The 14,534-nt window shown below is 44.8% G+C and overlaps 1 protein-coding gene across 4 annotated transcripts in view; it reads right to left on the minus strand.

The window, feature by feature from the left end:
• Nucleotides 1-247: 247 nt before the first annotated feature.
• Nucleotides 248-14,534, minus strand: part of kcnq2b (potassium voltage-gated channel, KQT-like subfamily, member 2b) — a 34,190-nt gene continuing 19,903 nt past the window's right edge. Inside the window, exons 7-19 of one of the 4 annotated variants that reach the window (XM_079685006.1) lie at nucleotides 12,827-12,937; nucleotides 11,948-12,043; nucleotides 11,672-11,766; nucleotides 11,228-11,296; nucleotides 11,043-11,072; nucleotides 9,978-10,057; nucleotides 8,488-8,742; nucleotides 5,227-5,335; nucleotides 5,081-5,119; nucleotides 3,872-4,003; nucleotides 2,774-2,894; nucleotides 2,548-2,696; nucleotides 248-971 (exon numbers count right to left, since the gene is read on the minus strand). In XM_079685006.1, coding sequence (XP_079541132.1) covers nucleotides 365-971; nucleotides 2,548-2,696; nucleotides 2,774-2,894; nucleotides 3,872-4,003; nucleotides 5,081-5,119; nucleotides 5,227-5,335; nucleotides 8,488-8,742; nucleotides 9,978-10,057; nucleotides 11,043-11,072; nucleotides 11,228-11,296; nucleotides 11,672-11,766; nucleotides 11,948-12,043; nucleotides 12,827-12,937 — 1,893 coding nt within the window. In that variant the 3' untranslated portion in view covers nucleotides 248-364. Of the gene's footprint in view, nucleotides 972-2,547; nucleotides 2,697-2,773; nucleotides 2,895-3,871; nucleotides 4,004-5,080; nucleotides 5,120-5,226; nucleotides 5,336-8,487; nucleotides 8,743-9,977; nucleotides 10,058-11,042; nucleotides 11,073-11,227; nucleotides 11,297-11,671; nucleotides 11,767-11,947; nucleotides 12,044-12,826; nucleotides 12,938-14,534 lie in introns of those variants that run through there. The other 3 variants (XM_079685004.1, XM_079685003.1, XM_079685005.1) reach the window with 3 other exon arrangements.

Below are 14,534 nucleotides of genomic sequence, written 5' to 3' on the forward strand. Positions count from 1 at the left end.
GCGTGACGCAGAAGAAAACCAATCAGGTCTGAGCGTGACGTAGAAGATAATCAAACATTGGCTGCACACATGAACATTACCACACGTCCCATGATGCTTCAGTCAGTTCCCATGATGCTTCAGCTGGTGTTGAAAGTCTTCACAGATGTATTTCATATTTGGGTTTTATCTTAAGTGTTCTACTTAGTTCCGGTCCAGGAACGAGTAGAAGCCATTGTTGAAAACTGATTTCAAAATAAATAATACAACAATTTAAAATGTGTTTTAATGTTTGGAGGCAGCAGGTCGGATCATTGGCCGACAGAAAATGTAGTCAATTACTTAAATATATATATATTACACTCATTAAAAAACAAGTCTTATTTCAGGCGGGGTCAGAGTGAGGTGATGGAGCGCAGAGTTCAGAGTCTGAGTCCGATTCCCCCTCAGCAATGTGGCTCTGAACGCCTCCCTCTGCTGGGTAGAAGCTCTTGTTGACGAAGTCCATCTTCTCTCTGGACTGGGAGACTGGGAACCGGCCAATCAGCGCCTCGTCTATCTTCTCTCTGGACTGGGAGACTGGGAACCGGCCAATCAGCGCCTCGTCTATCTTCTCTCTGGACTGGGACACTGGGAACCGGCCAATCAGCGCCTCGTCCATCTTCTCTCTGGACTGGGACACTGGGAACCGGCCAATCAGCGCCTCGTCCATCTTCTCTCTGGACTGGGAGACTGGGAACCGGCCAATCAGCTTCCCCTCCTCCGTGCTCTGCCGGTTCGATTCCCGCCTCCCCCCGTGTGGAGGAGGCGGGAGTCGAACCAGTGACCCGTCTCCCAGTGGAGTGGGCGGGGCCTTCTGCCGGGGGAGCTGGGAGCTGATTGGCTGCCAGGAGGTGGAGGGCGGGCAGGTGGGCGGGGCCGAGTCTCTGGGTCCGGAGGAGCTGCAGGAGCGAACCATCTTCATCCTCTCCGTCAGGTCGCCAGGCAACACCCTGCACAACAAGTAAACAAACAACTGGTAAAACAACAAATAAACAAACAATAGAGGCCTGTACTACGAAGCAGGATGTTCTCTTAGCGGCTAACTTCAGGGAGAACTCTGGGTTTCCGGTCCTACGAAGCTGGTTCTCTTTTTAGCAGGCTAGATCTCCATGGTAACTTATGCTGTGCGGCTAACCTGCCCCGGAGCAGGTTAGGTTGCAGGCTAAGAGCTCAACTCAGTGAAAGCACTGCCTGCTGACCAATCAGAGCTCAGTGTGCGGAGTTTAAAGCGATCAAGTCATATTACAGGAGAAAGGAAATACAGAAAAGCTGCCGTTGCAGAAAAGACGGCCGGCAGAAATCAGCGACTGTGTGAACGTGAACATTAATAGAATATCACCTCACATCTTCAGAGCAATCTGACTATTAGAACATTAGCGTTAAGAAAGATTACTTAAATATCTGCCACAACATAAGTAACCGGATCAGAGTAACATTAAGTACAGTCCGCGGCATATCACATCATAATGTATCATATATCTCCTTATCTGAGTCAGCTGAGCCGTATCTGGCCGTGCAACACTCACAGTGTCACATACTGTATGCAGAAGGATTATTTGAAGCAACACATTAAGTTGAGGAAACACTCGAGTCAAATGTAATGAAAGTCAGATGGTGTCTTAGACGGGGCAGTGATATCATAAAGCTGTTCATGTACGCATTCAAACACTTGTTCTGTTACCAGCTGTATTCACCTTGCAGGTGCAGCTATGTGGCTTTGATCCTGGATCAAGTGTTTAAGTCATGGATGTTTAAAGTTTAACTTCTTTATATGTGTAATATTATAGTTGACTTTTCATTCAGGAAGTATGACGCTGCGCTGTCAGTAGCTTCTCCATGTTTTTGATTGGTCGAATGCTCCAGATACCACCCCTTTCATGTGAACGCTCCTAACTAGATAGGACACGGCTGGCTTGAGCGATCCACTTGATAACCCGCGTCGTAGGACCGTTTAGCGAGAGCGCGTATGTTTTGGATTAGGCCAACCGGCTAACTCAAACATATCCAGGTTAGGTTGAACCAGCTTCGTAGTACAGGCCTCAGGCCTCTGGTAAACAAACAACTGGTAAAACAACAAGTAAACAACAACATGTAAACTAACAACTGGGAAACAACAATGGACAAACAACGACCTGTCAACTATTTTAACCACACAACAAATAAACAAGCATGTAAAACATTTCAACAAACAATTAAAACATATGTAAACAAACAAGTAAATAACTTGTTACAAGCAAAAAGTAAACAAACAACTAGTAAACAAACAAATAAAGAAACAACAGGGAAACAACATGTAAACAAATAACAATGGACAATAGACAAGACAAACTATTTTGATCAAGCTGTAAACAATTTTTTTTAACAACACAACAAATAAACAAACAAGTAAACAAACAGCAAGTAAAAAAACTAGAATGTAAACAATCAACATGTAAAACATTTCAACAAACAAGTACACAAACAAGTGAATGTAAACAACAAGTACACAACAAAACTAAATTATAAAATGGGATGACAGACACTCACTGGCCCTTCTCTAATTGGTCGACTGGACTCTGGTAGGGCGGGGCCGGCTCCTTGGGTCCAAAGTAGGCGTCAGTCTCAGCCTGAGGGATTCCCATTCGCCGGATGTAGATGTTGACCAGGAAGTCCAGCTTTCTCTCCATAGACAGGACCTGAGGGACCAGAGAGGACAGCCAATCAGATTCAAGTTGACGCTGCATCATAGTGCTCAAAGGGTTTAATTGGTTACCTGTTTCTCCACCTTCCCCAGCCGCCCCATCATGCTCGGGTCCTCAGGAACCTCCTCATTGGCTGGTTTGGGACGGTCCTTGTCTGCTATTGGTGTTCCTCTACCGACTATCTGATCCACTCTGCCAATCAGAACACAGAACACATATTTCACAACGAATTACAGCCAAGGGGCGTTTATGTTGTTTTGGGATGTTTATAGTTCCAGATGTTCGTAGTCTTCTAACTACGGAGGCCGACAGGTGCAAACACGTTAGAGAACAGCTTCAGAACGGATGCAGATATAAAAACACAAGTTCCACATGAAGGAACATCTTCAGCAACAACACATGCAGCGTTTAGAGAACATTCAGCAACTTGAGGAGACATGCAGCGTTTACTAAAAGCTGCAGAAAACAAACGCTGCAAATACAAAACACTGAAGAAGCTCAAAACACAACGGAGACGAGGGGACACTAAAGAGTGACGCACACAGTTGGGAGACCAGGGGACACTAAAGAGTGACGTACACAGCTGGGAGACCAGGGGACACTAAAGAGTGACACACACAGCTGGGAGACCAGGGGACACTAAAGAGTGACGCACACAGCTGGGAGACCAGGGGACACTAAAGAGTGACGCACACAGCTGGGAGACCAGGGGACACTAAAGAGTGACGCACACAGCTGGGAGACCAGGGGACACTAAAGAGTGACGCACACAGCTGGGAGACCAGGGGACACTAAAGAGTGACACACACAGCTGGGAGACCAGGGGACACTAAAGAGTGACGCACACAGCTGGGACGGGGCGCTTGTTCAGGATTTATTATAAAGCTGGACATCTGTCTCTGTTGTTGGAAACTCACCTAAAATGTTTCATGGTGTTATTTGAACAAAGTGATCACATGACTCCTTCTGATGTCACTGTAGATCTGCTGTAAGCTAGCTAGCTAACGTAGCTAACCTAGTCCTTTCAGATTTACTGACAAACACTTGCAGTTATGAGACGACTCACTCTGAGACAGTTGTCCAGCTTTATAATGAAGATGTCTCTTCATGTGTCCTGGAACAACAAGGACACATTGAGACAGGCGCTGTCCGGAGCCCGGAGGTCGTACCTTGTCTGGAGGTTCTTGATGCGGGCGAGCATGTCCAGGTGTCCGGCTGAATACTGCTCGATCACGTCCATCACATCGTACGGACGGAGACTCTCCTTGAACTTCCTCTTAGACACCATGAAACGTATTAAACTGGGGGAGAGGAAACAGGAAGTCAGGTTCTGGGTTAACAAGAAGGACCACTGATTGGTCAGAGAGCTCCAAATACATTTTTAAATAACAAACAAACTACCGTCAATTAACCACAAAACCAGGCCGTCAAAAACTCCTACGTCTCACTCGACGATAAGCATTCTCACTTTCTGACCAGAACATCGTTAAAGTCTGCAACACATGTGGGTGTAAGGACTTCAGACTCTTTACCACACACACACACACACACACACACACACACACACACACACACACACACACACACACACACACACACACACACACACACACACACACACACACACACACACACACACACACACACACACACACACACACACACACACACACACACACACACACACACACACACACACACACAGTGATGGTGCTTTTGTATTACAAAACATATTACTTTCAAATCAAAGTAACTAGTAATATACTTTGGAAACGAAGTACATTTACTCAAGTACGTTTTTTTACATATTTGTACTTCACTTGAGTATTTCCATGTAGTGCTACTTCTCCCTCACTACATTTCAGAGGGAAATATTGTACTTTTTACTCCACTACATCTATTTAACACTCGGTTATTTAGTGCATATAAAAAAAACACATGATATGTTTACATAATGCAGTACTTTAATATATAAAGTATTTCAAGTATGTAAATGTGACTACAGAATCAAAATGCTCTTAAATGTATGAAAATAGGATAATATATATTAACACTGTGAAAAGACCCATAAACTGCATAACGAGTACTTTCTGTGCTTGAAGTGTATTTCTTATTCTCTTCTACTTTTACTTAAGTAACATTCTGAAATCAGGGCGTTCACTTCAAATGGATATATTTGAACTTTTACTTAAGTAATGGATCTGAGTACTTCTTCCAACACTGGTAATATATTACATTTTGAAAGTAACTTGCCAACCACTGGTTCTGATAACAGACAGACTGAACAACACTGCCACCAACAACAAGGATAATAAAAATAACAATAAACAACAGTAATGGACAGAATGACAGAGCAGGAAACTGGCTGGACGTCAGACTGACTGGTCTTACCCAACAGCTGACGGTGAACTTTGACCCTGGGGTGAGCACAAAGAAATGAAAAATAATGTGAATCAAAAGCAGCAAATAAAGAGTGAGTGGAGCGATGAGCGGTGAGCGCAGGATTCTCAGAGCAGAGACGTACCAGATGGCTCTGATGGTGACCTTTAACCCCGGGGTCAGATCCTGAGGCACAAACTCACAGTGGCAGCTCTTGTTGTCGTCGGCCATTTCCTCCCCCGGCAGGCTGGCGTCTGAAACATTTATTATATTAAAACATACAGAATATTAAAGAGTCCAGAACGTTGGCTCGGTATGAATTAAAATGGAACACGATGGAATGACCTGCCTTTCCACCACCGGTCTCTACTTTAAAGAGTCCTCTCCTGCTGATGTTCAGGTGTGTATCAGTATGTAGTGTCTCTACTTTAAAGAGTCCTCTCCTGCTGATGTTCAGGTGTATATCAGTATGTAGTATCTCTACTTTAAAGAGTCCTCTCCTGCAGATGTTCAGGTGTATATCAGTATGTAGTGTCTCTACTTTAAAGAGTCCTCTCCTGATGATGTTCAGGTGTATATCAGTATGTAGTGTCTCTACTTTAAAGAGTCCTCTCCTGCTGATGTTCAGGTGTATATCAGTATGTAGTGTCTCTACTTTAAAGAGTCCTCTCCTGCTGATGTTCAGGTGTATATCAGTATGTAGTGTCTCTACTTTAAAGAGTCCTCTCCTGCTGATGTTCAGGTGTATATCAGTATGTAGTGTCTACTTTAAAGAGTCCTCTCCTGCTGATGTTCAGGTGTATATCAGTATGTAGTGTCTCTACTTTAAAGAGTCCTCTCCTGCTGATGTTCAGGTGTATATCAGTATGTAGTGTCTCTACTTTAAAGAGTCCTCTCCTGCTGATGTTCAGGTGTATATCAGTATGTAGTGTCTCTACTTTAAAGAGTCCTCTCCTGCTGATGTTCAGGTGTATATCAGTATGTAGCGTCTCTACTTTAAAGAGTCCTCTCCTGCTGATGTTCAGGTGTATATCAGTATGTAGTGTCTCTACTTTAAAGAGTCCTTTCCAGCTGATGTTCAGGTGTATATCAGTATGTAGTGTCTCTACTTTAAAGAGTCCTCTCCTGCTGATGTTCAGGTGTATATCAGTATGTAGCGTCTCTACTTTAAAGAGTCCTCTCCTGCTGATGTTTAGGTGTATATCAGTATGTAGTGTCTCTACTTTAAAGAGTCCTCTCCTGCTGATGTTCAGGTGTATATCAGTATGTAGTGTCTCTACTTTAAAGAGTCATCTCCTGCTGATGTTCAGGTGTATATCAGTATGTAGTGTCTCTACTTTAAAGAGTCCTCTCCTGCTGATGTTCAGGTGTATATCAGTATGTAGTGTCTCTACTTTAAAGAGTCCTCTCCTGCTGATGTTCAGGTGTATATCAGTATGTAGTGTCTCTACTTTAAAGAGTCCTCTCCTGCTGATGTTCAGGTGTATATCAGTATGTAGTGTCTCTACTTTAAAGAGTCCTCTCCTGCTGATGTTCAGGTGTATATCAGTATGTAGTGTCTCTACTTTAAAGAGTCCTCTCCTGCTGATGTTCAGGTGTATATCAGTATGTAGTGTCTCTACTTTAAAGAGTCCTCTCCTGCTGATGTTCAGGTGTATATCAGTATGTAGTGTCTCTACTTTAAAGAGTCCTTTCCTGCTGATGTTCAGGTGTATATCAGTATGTAGTGTATCTAATTTAAAGAGTCCTCTCCTGCTGATGTTCAGGTGTATATCAGTATGTAGTGTCTCTACTTTAAAGAGTCCTTTCCAGCTGATGTTCAGGTGTATATCAGTATGTAGTGTCTCTACTTTAAAGAGTCCTCTCCTGCTGATGTTCAGGTGTATATCAGTATGTAGTGTCTCTACTTTAAAGAGTCCTCTCCTGCTGATTTTCAGGTGTATATCAGTATGTAGTGTCTCTACTTTAAAGAGTCCTCTCCTGCTGATGTTCAGGTGTATATCAGTATGTAGTGTCTCTACTTTAAAGAGTCCTCTCCTGCTGATGTTCAGGTGTATATCAGTATGTAGTGTCTCTACTTTAAAGAGTCCTTTCCTGCTGATGTTCAGGTGTATATCAGTATGTAGTGTATCTAATTTAAAGAGTCCTCTTCTGCTGATGTTCAGGTGTATATCAGTATGTAGAGTCTCTACTTTAAAGAGTCCTCTTCTGCTGATGTTCAGGTGTATATCAGTATGTAGTGTGTCTACTTTAAAGAGTCCTCTCCTGCTGATGTTCAGGTGTATATCAGTATGTAGTGTCTCTACTTTAAAGAGTCCTCTCCTGCTGATGTTCAGGTGTATATCAGTATGTAGTGTCTCTACTTTAAAGAGTCCTCTCCTGCTGATGTTCAGGTGTATATCAGTATGTAGTGTCTCTACTTTAAAGAGTCCTCTCCTGCTGATGTTCAGGTGTATATCAGTATGTAGTGTCTCTACTTTAAAGAGTCCTCTCCTGCTGATGTTCAGGTGTATATCAGTATGTAGTGTCTCTACTTTAAAGAGTCCTCTCCTGCTGATGTTCAGGTGTATATCAGTATGTAGTGTCTCTACTTTAAAGAGTCCTCTCCTGCTGATGTTCAGGTGTATATCAGTATGTAGTGTATCTAATTTAAAGAGTCCTCTCCTGCTGATGTTCAGGTGTATATCAGTATGTAGTGTCTCTACTTTAAAGAGTCCTTTCCAGCTGATGTTCAGGTGTATATCAGTATGTAGTGTCTCTACTTTAAAGAGTCCTCTCCTGCTGATGTTCAGGTGTATATCAGTATGTAGTGTCTCTACTTTAAAGAGTCCTCTCCTGCTGATGTTCAGGTGTATATCAGTATGTAGTGTCTCTACTTTAAAGAGTCCTCTCCTGCTGATGTTCAGGTGTATATCAGTATGTAGTGTCTCTACTTTAAAGAGTCCTCTCCTGCTGATGTTCAGGTGTATATCAGTATGTAGTGTCTCTACTTTAAAGAGTCCTCTCCTGCTGATGTTCAGGTGTATATCAGTATGTAGTGTCTCTACTTTAAAGAGTACTCTCCTGCTGATGTTCAGGTGTATATCAGTATGTAGTGTCTCTACTTTAAAGAGTCCTCTCCTGCTGATGTTCAGGTGTATATCAGTATGTAGTGTCTCTACTTTAAAGAGTCCTCTCCTGCTGATGTTCAGGTGTATATCAGTATGTAGTGTCTCTACTTTAAAGAGTGTTTCTTCTCCTCTCTTTATCACACATTGATTCTTTTTGACACCAAAGGCATCCTTCTGTGAGTCAGGAGGAATGTGAGTGGACGACTTGTTTGATGAACATTTACTCTCCGTGTGTCGTGTTGCAGAGATATCGACTGAAGCTGAAGCTAGCATGCTAACCACTAGCTTGTTGTCACCTTCAGAGTTCTGTCGGGAGGCGGCTCCTCGGATCCAGAAGGCCGCTCGGGTTCTGCTACGGTCTCCGAAGCTCCAGCTCTTTGGAACCTTGCTGGGACTTTCCTCCAGATTAAGTTCACTGCTGGGGGAATGCCGCAGAGCCTGAACGCTGCCCACAACTCCAGGAACAACTCCAGGACCTCCAGGACCTCCTGGACCTCCAGGACCTCCAGGACCAGCACCAGGAGTACTGCCAGAACCAACTGTTGGAACCACTAGAGACAGGTCATCAGGTGAAACAGTCTGCAGGTCTTCACTCACACAGTTCTAAAAGTCTCCTATCATGCAGAATGCCCTCTGTGTATGTCTTCTACTCATAACTATGTGTGTAAGGAGACCCCAACCCAGTCTCACAGAACACGTGTCATAGCTACGCTGGTCCACAGGGCAAGACCTAGTATATCCACAAATAACCCTCTCAAGACGTGACATGGATACAATATGTGTTCCTAGTTCTTCATTTCTAATGACCTGTGTCCGTGTCATGTGATCGCAAACTTTCCCAGCGTGAAAAGAAAAAAATGGCTGACACCCGATTTCTTTTCAGTGGAAAATCCTAAATTGTCGGATAGTTTGGCGTTAAAATGTCTTTTGATTGCATTTCTAGCGAGAAGTTTCTATTGTACTTTCAGAATGTACGTCCAGTGGATCTATAGTTTGATAGGTATTACGAAGATTATTTGAGCTCCATGTTTTAAAAAATAATAATTGTATCCATGTCACGTCTTGAGAGGTTATCTGTGAACACACTACGTCTCGCCCTGTGGACAAACGTAGTAGGGATGCCAGTGATTATTCGATTATTCGTTACAGTCTCCATAATCGAATATTATTTTTAAAAATCGATTTTATTTAAATTTATTTGAATTATTATTTATGTTTTCTTTTTTTTTCTGGCTTAGTTTCAACCAAAATATAGACTAATGCTAATAATAGTAATAGTATTAATAATTGTAAATGGCCATCGGTCACACCACCAGTTTGTTTTACTGTAGACTTGGAGGAAGCCTAGGCCTCCGTTACGAGCTGTGTCGTTTTGTTGGTGGTGAAAGAGTGTGTGCATCTGTCTGTGTTTAGTTTGTCTGTCTCTGTTTGTTTTATGTTGGAACGTGTTCCCCTCCCCCGTGTCTGTTACGGTTGAGTGTGTGCACCTGGTGCCCTGTGTTGTCTCCCCCCCCCCCCCCCACCTGATTAGTGTGTGGTTGTTTAGGCTGTGTTTCCTTGTCTGTCTGAGGGCTGGCAGTGTGGTGTGTGGTGTCTGTGCGCACAGGAGCAACAGATTGAGGCTGTGTCATATCACGTGTATGATTTAATAAATTCCCACACCGGGTTGTATTTTTGGACGTTCTGCCTCCTTGCTTGGTCGGGCCGCTCAATTGTCAGCTTCACAGTGTCCCGCTCCAAAACTATGCAGAGAACACGGTGAACGTGTTCTGCAAACAGTACTCACCGTTCTGCGGAGAACCTTTCCCTTTGGCCCCTGAGCTCCGGGGGGAAGAGAAGACCCTCTCCTTCAGACTGACCTTCTGACTGCACACACAGGGTTAGTCCTATCAAGCTGAGCCACGTGCTCTCATTCATGTCTTTGATGTGTGCATATGTACAAATGTGTCTGTTGATTGTATTGATTCGTATTTTGTATTCCTCGGGATTGTGGGAAACGGTATCTCTCTCTGTCTGTACACACAAACTGAGCAACACCAGGTCTGTACGTGTCTATAGAGCGGTGCAGGGAGGACGTATTTCTATAGTTCGACCCTGAAGGAAGCTGCTGTTCCCTCGACCAGAAGCTACGGGATTTCTCCACAGGATTTTGGAATATTGTAAAAAATAAGTTCTGTGGAAACTAACCTGTTTGATAAATGCACGTTTAGTTCAGGATAATCTCCTCATGTCTACTTTCATAATGTTCTAATCATGAATCTAATGTCCAGAAGCTAAATGCTAACGTGATGCTATAAAGGAGCTACAGCGAGTCCAGCAGCACGACTTCAACGTCACGCCAACTTCAGATCCATATTCAAACACACAGATTCTAGATGGAAGGAGTTGAAGCGTTTGTTTGAACAGTCTGCAGGAGGCAGGGACTTGCTCTCAAGCAGAACAGAAACTAACTTAGAGGAGTGTTTACGTGTTCGGCGTAATGACGTACAACGGCCTCCACGACTTCTGTAGTCCTATTCAGCCACTTGGTAACAACCATCGTTTCTCAGACACGTCCACTCTTCAGAGATCACCAGTGGGGTCACTGCTGATGATTTAATGTAGAACAAAACGTGACCCGTCTCTTAGATGTGTCTCAACCACAGACCTTAGTTCAGATAGTTTCCTAAATCCTATAGAGAGATCCCATTGGCTCTGAGACCAGGGAACAGGAAGTGGAGAAATGCTGACTCACTTCCTGGTTTCAGGACTCATTCCTGCACCACGCTATGCTTCATCCTCACAGTTACTGGTGGGGTCCCTCAGGGTTCTGACCCCATGACTAGTCAGTAATAAAGAGCGAGACACTAACCTGGGAGAGGGCTCAGACTGGACGTCCTTCCTGCAGACGGAGAGTTATTATTTACTTCTACATAGAGAAGATTTTAATAACAATTCTCGACTTAATGTAAAACAAGGGGGACGATAATCTGAGTGTCCATAGAGTATAGATCCTTTGAAAGACAAAGACAGAAAGGGACATTAAACAGTTCCTACCTGAAGGAGAGTCCAGATTTATTCTTGAGGTTCCTCAATAAATCCAACTGGTTGAGAGGAGGAATCAGCCTGAAGCACAATGCCATGGGAAACATCAGTTAGTCTGTGTGTTACTACCATCAATGTGATATAGATGTGATTGTAGGAGCCATGCTAGAGCGTATACGTTGATATATTATGTGTGTGTATATATAACAATGTATTTCTTTGTTCTTAGTGATATATCATTTATTATGGTAATTAGAAGGAGAAAAGAATCACGGAGCAAATATCATTTTTTGACTTTTGAAAATATGTGTTTGTACCGATACGTTTTGTTTGAATAAAGAGTCTAACTTACCTGAGACGTATTTAGTCAAGCTCATTGCTACATGTGGATATATACATTTAGGATTCAACGGAGCTACAGCTATGGATATATTATTGATTGTGGTTGTTTCGTACCTGTACATGGGCGCGGACCCCGTCCTCTCGTAGTAATCGAAGGTGGAGCTGAGGTCGCTGCGACTCAGGTTCGTGGCGTAAACCCTCCACGCTGCCTGCAGGTAAAGAGAGAGTGTGTGAGGGTCACCTGTGTGCGTGTGTGTGTGTGTGTGTGTGTGTGTGTGTGTGTGTGTGTGTGTGTGTGTGTGTGTGTGTGTGTGTGTGTGTGTGTGTGTGTGTGTGTGTGTGTGTGTGTGTGTGTGTGTGTGTGTGTGTGTGTGTGTGTGTGTGGTTCACCTGTATGAGTCCAGCTGCAGGGTGCCTTCTCTTCTCAAAGTGTTTCTGACGGTGCTGCTCCTGGACCTTCAGAGCAAAACCAGAACCAAGGATCCCCTGAGAGAGAGAGACAAGTGAGAGACAGGTGAGAGAGAGACAGGTGAGAGAGAGAGACAGGTGAGAGAGAGAGACAGGTGAGAGAGAGAGGTGAGAGAGAGAGACAGGTGAGAGACAGGTGAGAGAGAGACAGGTGAGAGAGAGAGGTGAGAGAGAGAGACAGGTGAGAGACAGGTGAGAGAGAGACAGGTGAGAGAGAGACAGGTGAGAGACAGGTGAGAGAGAGAGACAGGTGAGAGACAGGTGAGAGAGAGACAGGTGTGAGAGAGAGACAAGTGAGAGAGAGAGACAGGTGAGAGACAGGTGAGAAAGAGAGACAGGTGAGAGACAGGTGAGAGAGAGACAGGTGAGAGAGAGAGACAGGTGAGAGACAGGTGAGAGAGAGAGACAAGTGAGAGACAGGTGAGAGAGAGACAGGTGAGAGAGAGAGACAGGTGAGAGACAGGTGAGAGAGAGAGACAGGTGAGAGACAGGTGAGAGAGAGACAGGTGAGAGAGAGAGACAGGTGAGAGAGAGACAGGTGAGAGACAGGTGAGAGACAGGTGAGAGAGAGAGGCAAGAGAGAGACAGGTGAGAGAGAGACAGGTGAGAGACAGGTGAGAGAGAGACAGGTGAGAGAGAGAGACAGGTGAGAGACAGGTGAGAGAGAGACAGGTGAGAGAGAGAGACAGGTGAGAGAGAGACAGGTGAGAGAGAGACAGGTGAGAGACAGGTGAGAGAGAGAGGCGAGAGAGAGACAGGTGAGAGAGAGACATGTGAGAGACAGACAGGTAGAGGTCTCACAGCTGGCAGGGCGAAGAAGGAGACCCCGATCAGAGTGAAGGTTGCTGCCAGCAGTCGGCCGTTCCAGGTGATCGGGAACTTGTCTCCGTAACCGATGGTCGTCAAGGTGATCTGAGACAGAGACAGACCAATCAGATCGCTCCGTTGCTGAGGACAGGTCGTCCACATGCAGTACAATAACAAACTGAAATATAACCAGGGGTGCACATCACTTTGTTCCCTGGTTCTCAAAGGAGCACACAGATGTTGCTTGGTGCTCATCCTTAATGAACCGTAGCTTTTGAGGGGAACACACACAGAGAGGTGAACACTGAACACACACACACACACACACACACACACACACACACACACACACACACACACACACACACACACACACACACACACACACACACACACACACACACACACACACACACACACACACACACACACACACACACACACACACACACACACACACACACACACACACACACACACACACACACACACACAGAGGTGAACACTGAACACACACACACACACACACACACACACACACACACACACACACACACACACACACACACACACACACACACACACACACACACACACACACAGAGGTGAACACTGAACACACACACACACACACACACACACACACACACACACACACACACACACACACACACACACACACACACACACACACACACACACACACACACACACACACACAGAGGTGAACACTGAACACACACACACACACACACACACACACACACACACACACACAGAAGTGAACACAAGACAGCATTAGCACGATCAATCACTACCCTCCTCTCTGTTCTCCTCACTGTTCTCCTCACTGTTCTCCTGACTGTTCTCCTCTCTGTTCTCCTCTCTGTTCTCCTCTCTGTTCTCCTCACTGTTCTCCTGACTGTTCTCCTCTCTGTTCTCCTCACTGTTCTCCTCACTGTTCTCCTCTCTGTTCTCCTCACTGTTCTCCTCACTGTTCTCCTCACTGTTCTCCTGACTGTTCTCCTCTCTGTTCTCCTCACTGTTCTCCTCTCTGTTCTCCTCACTGTTCTCCTGACTGTTCTCCTGACTGTTCTCCTCTCTGTTCTCCTCTCTGTTCTCCTCACTGTTCTCCTCTCTGTTCTCCTCTCTGTTCTCCTCTCTGTTCTCCTCACTGTTCTCCTCATTGTTCTCCTGACTGTTCTCCTCTCTGTTCTCCTCACTGTTCTCCTCTCTGTTCTCCTCTCTGTTCTCCTCTCTGTTCTCCTCACTGTTCTCCTCACTGTTCTCCTCTCTGTTCTCCTCACTGTTCTCCTCTCTGTTCTCCTCACTGTTCTCCTCTCTGTTCTCCTCTCTGTTCTCCTCTCTGTTCTCCTCACTGTTCTCCTCTCTGTTCTCCTCACTGTTCTCCTCACTGTTCTCCTCACTGTTCTCCTGACTGTTCTCCTCTCTGTTCTCCTCATTGTTCTCCTCTCTGTTCTCCTCTCTGTTCTCCTCACTGTTCTCCTGACTGTTCTCCTCTCTGTTCTCCTCATTGTTCTCCTGACTGTTCTCCTCTCTGTTCTCCTCACTGTTCTCCTCTCTGTTCTCCTCTCTGTTCTCCTCTCTGTTCTCCTCACTGTTCTCCTCTCTGTTCTCCTCACTGTTCTCCTCACTGTTCTCCTCTCTGTTCTCCTCTCTGTTCTCCTCTCTGTTCTCCTCA

Source organism: Notothenia rossii (assembly GCF_949606895.1).
Source record: "Notothenia rossii genome assembly, chromosome: 5".
Classification (NCBI taxonomy): domain Eukaryota; kingdom Metazoa; phylum Chordata; class Actinopteri; order Perciformes; family Nototheniidae; genus Notothenia; species Notothenia rossii.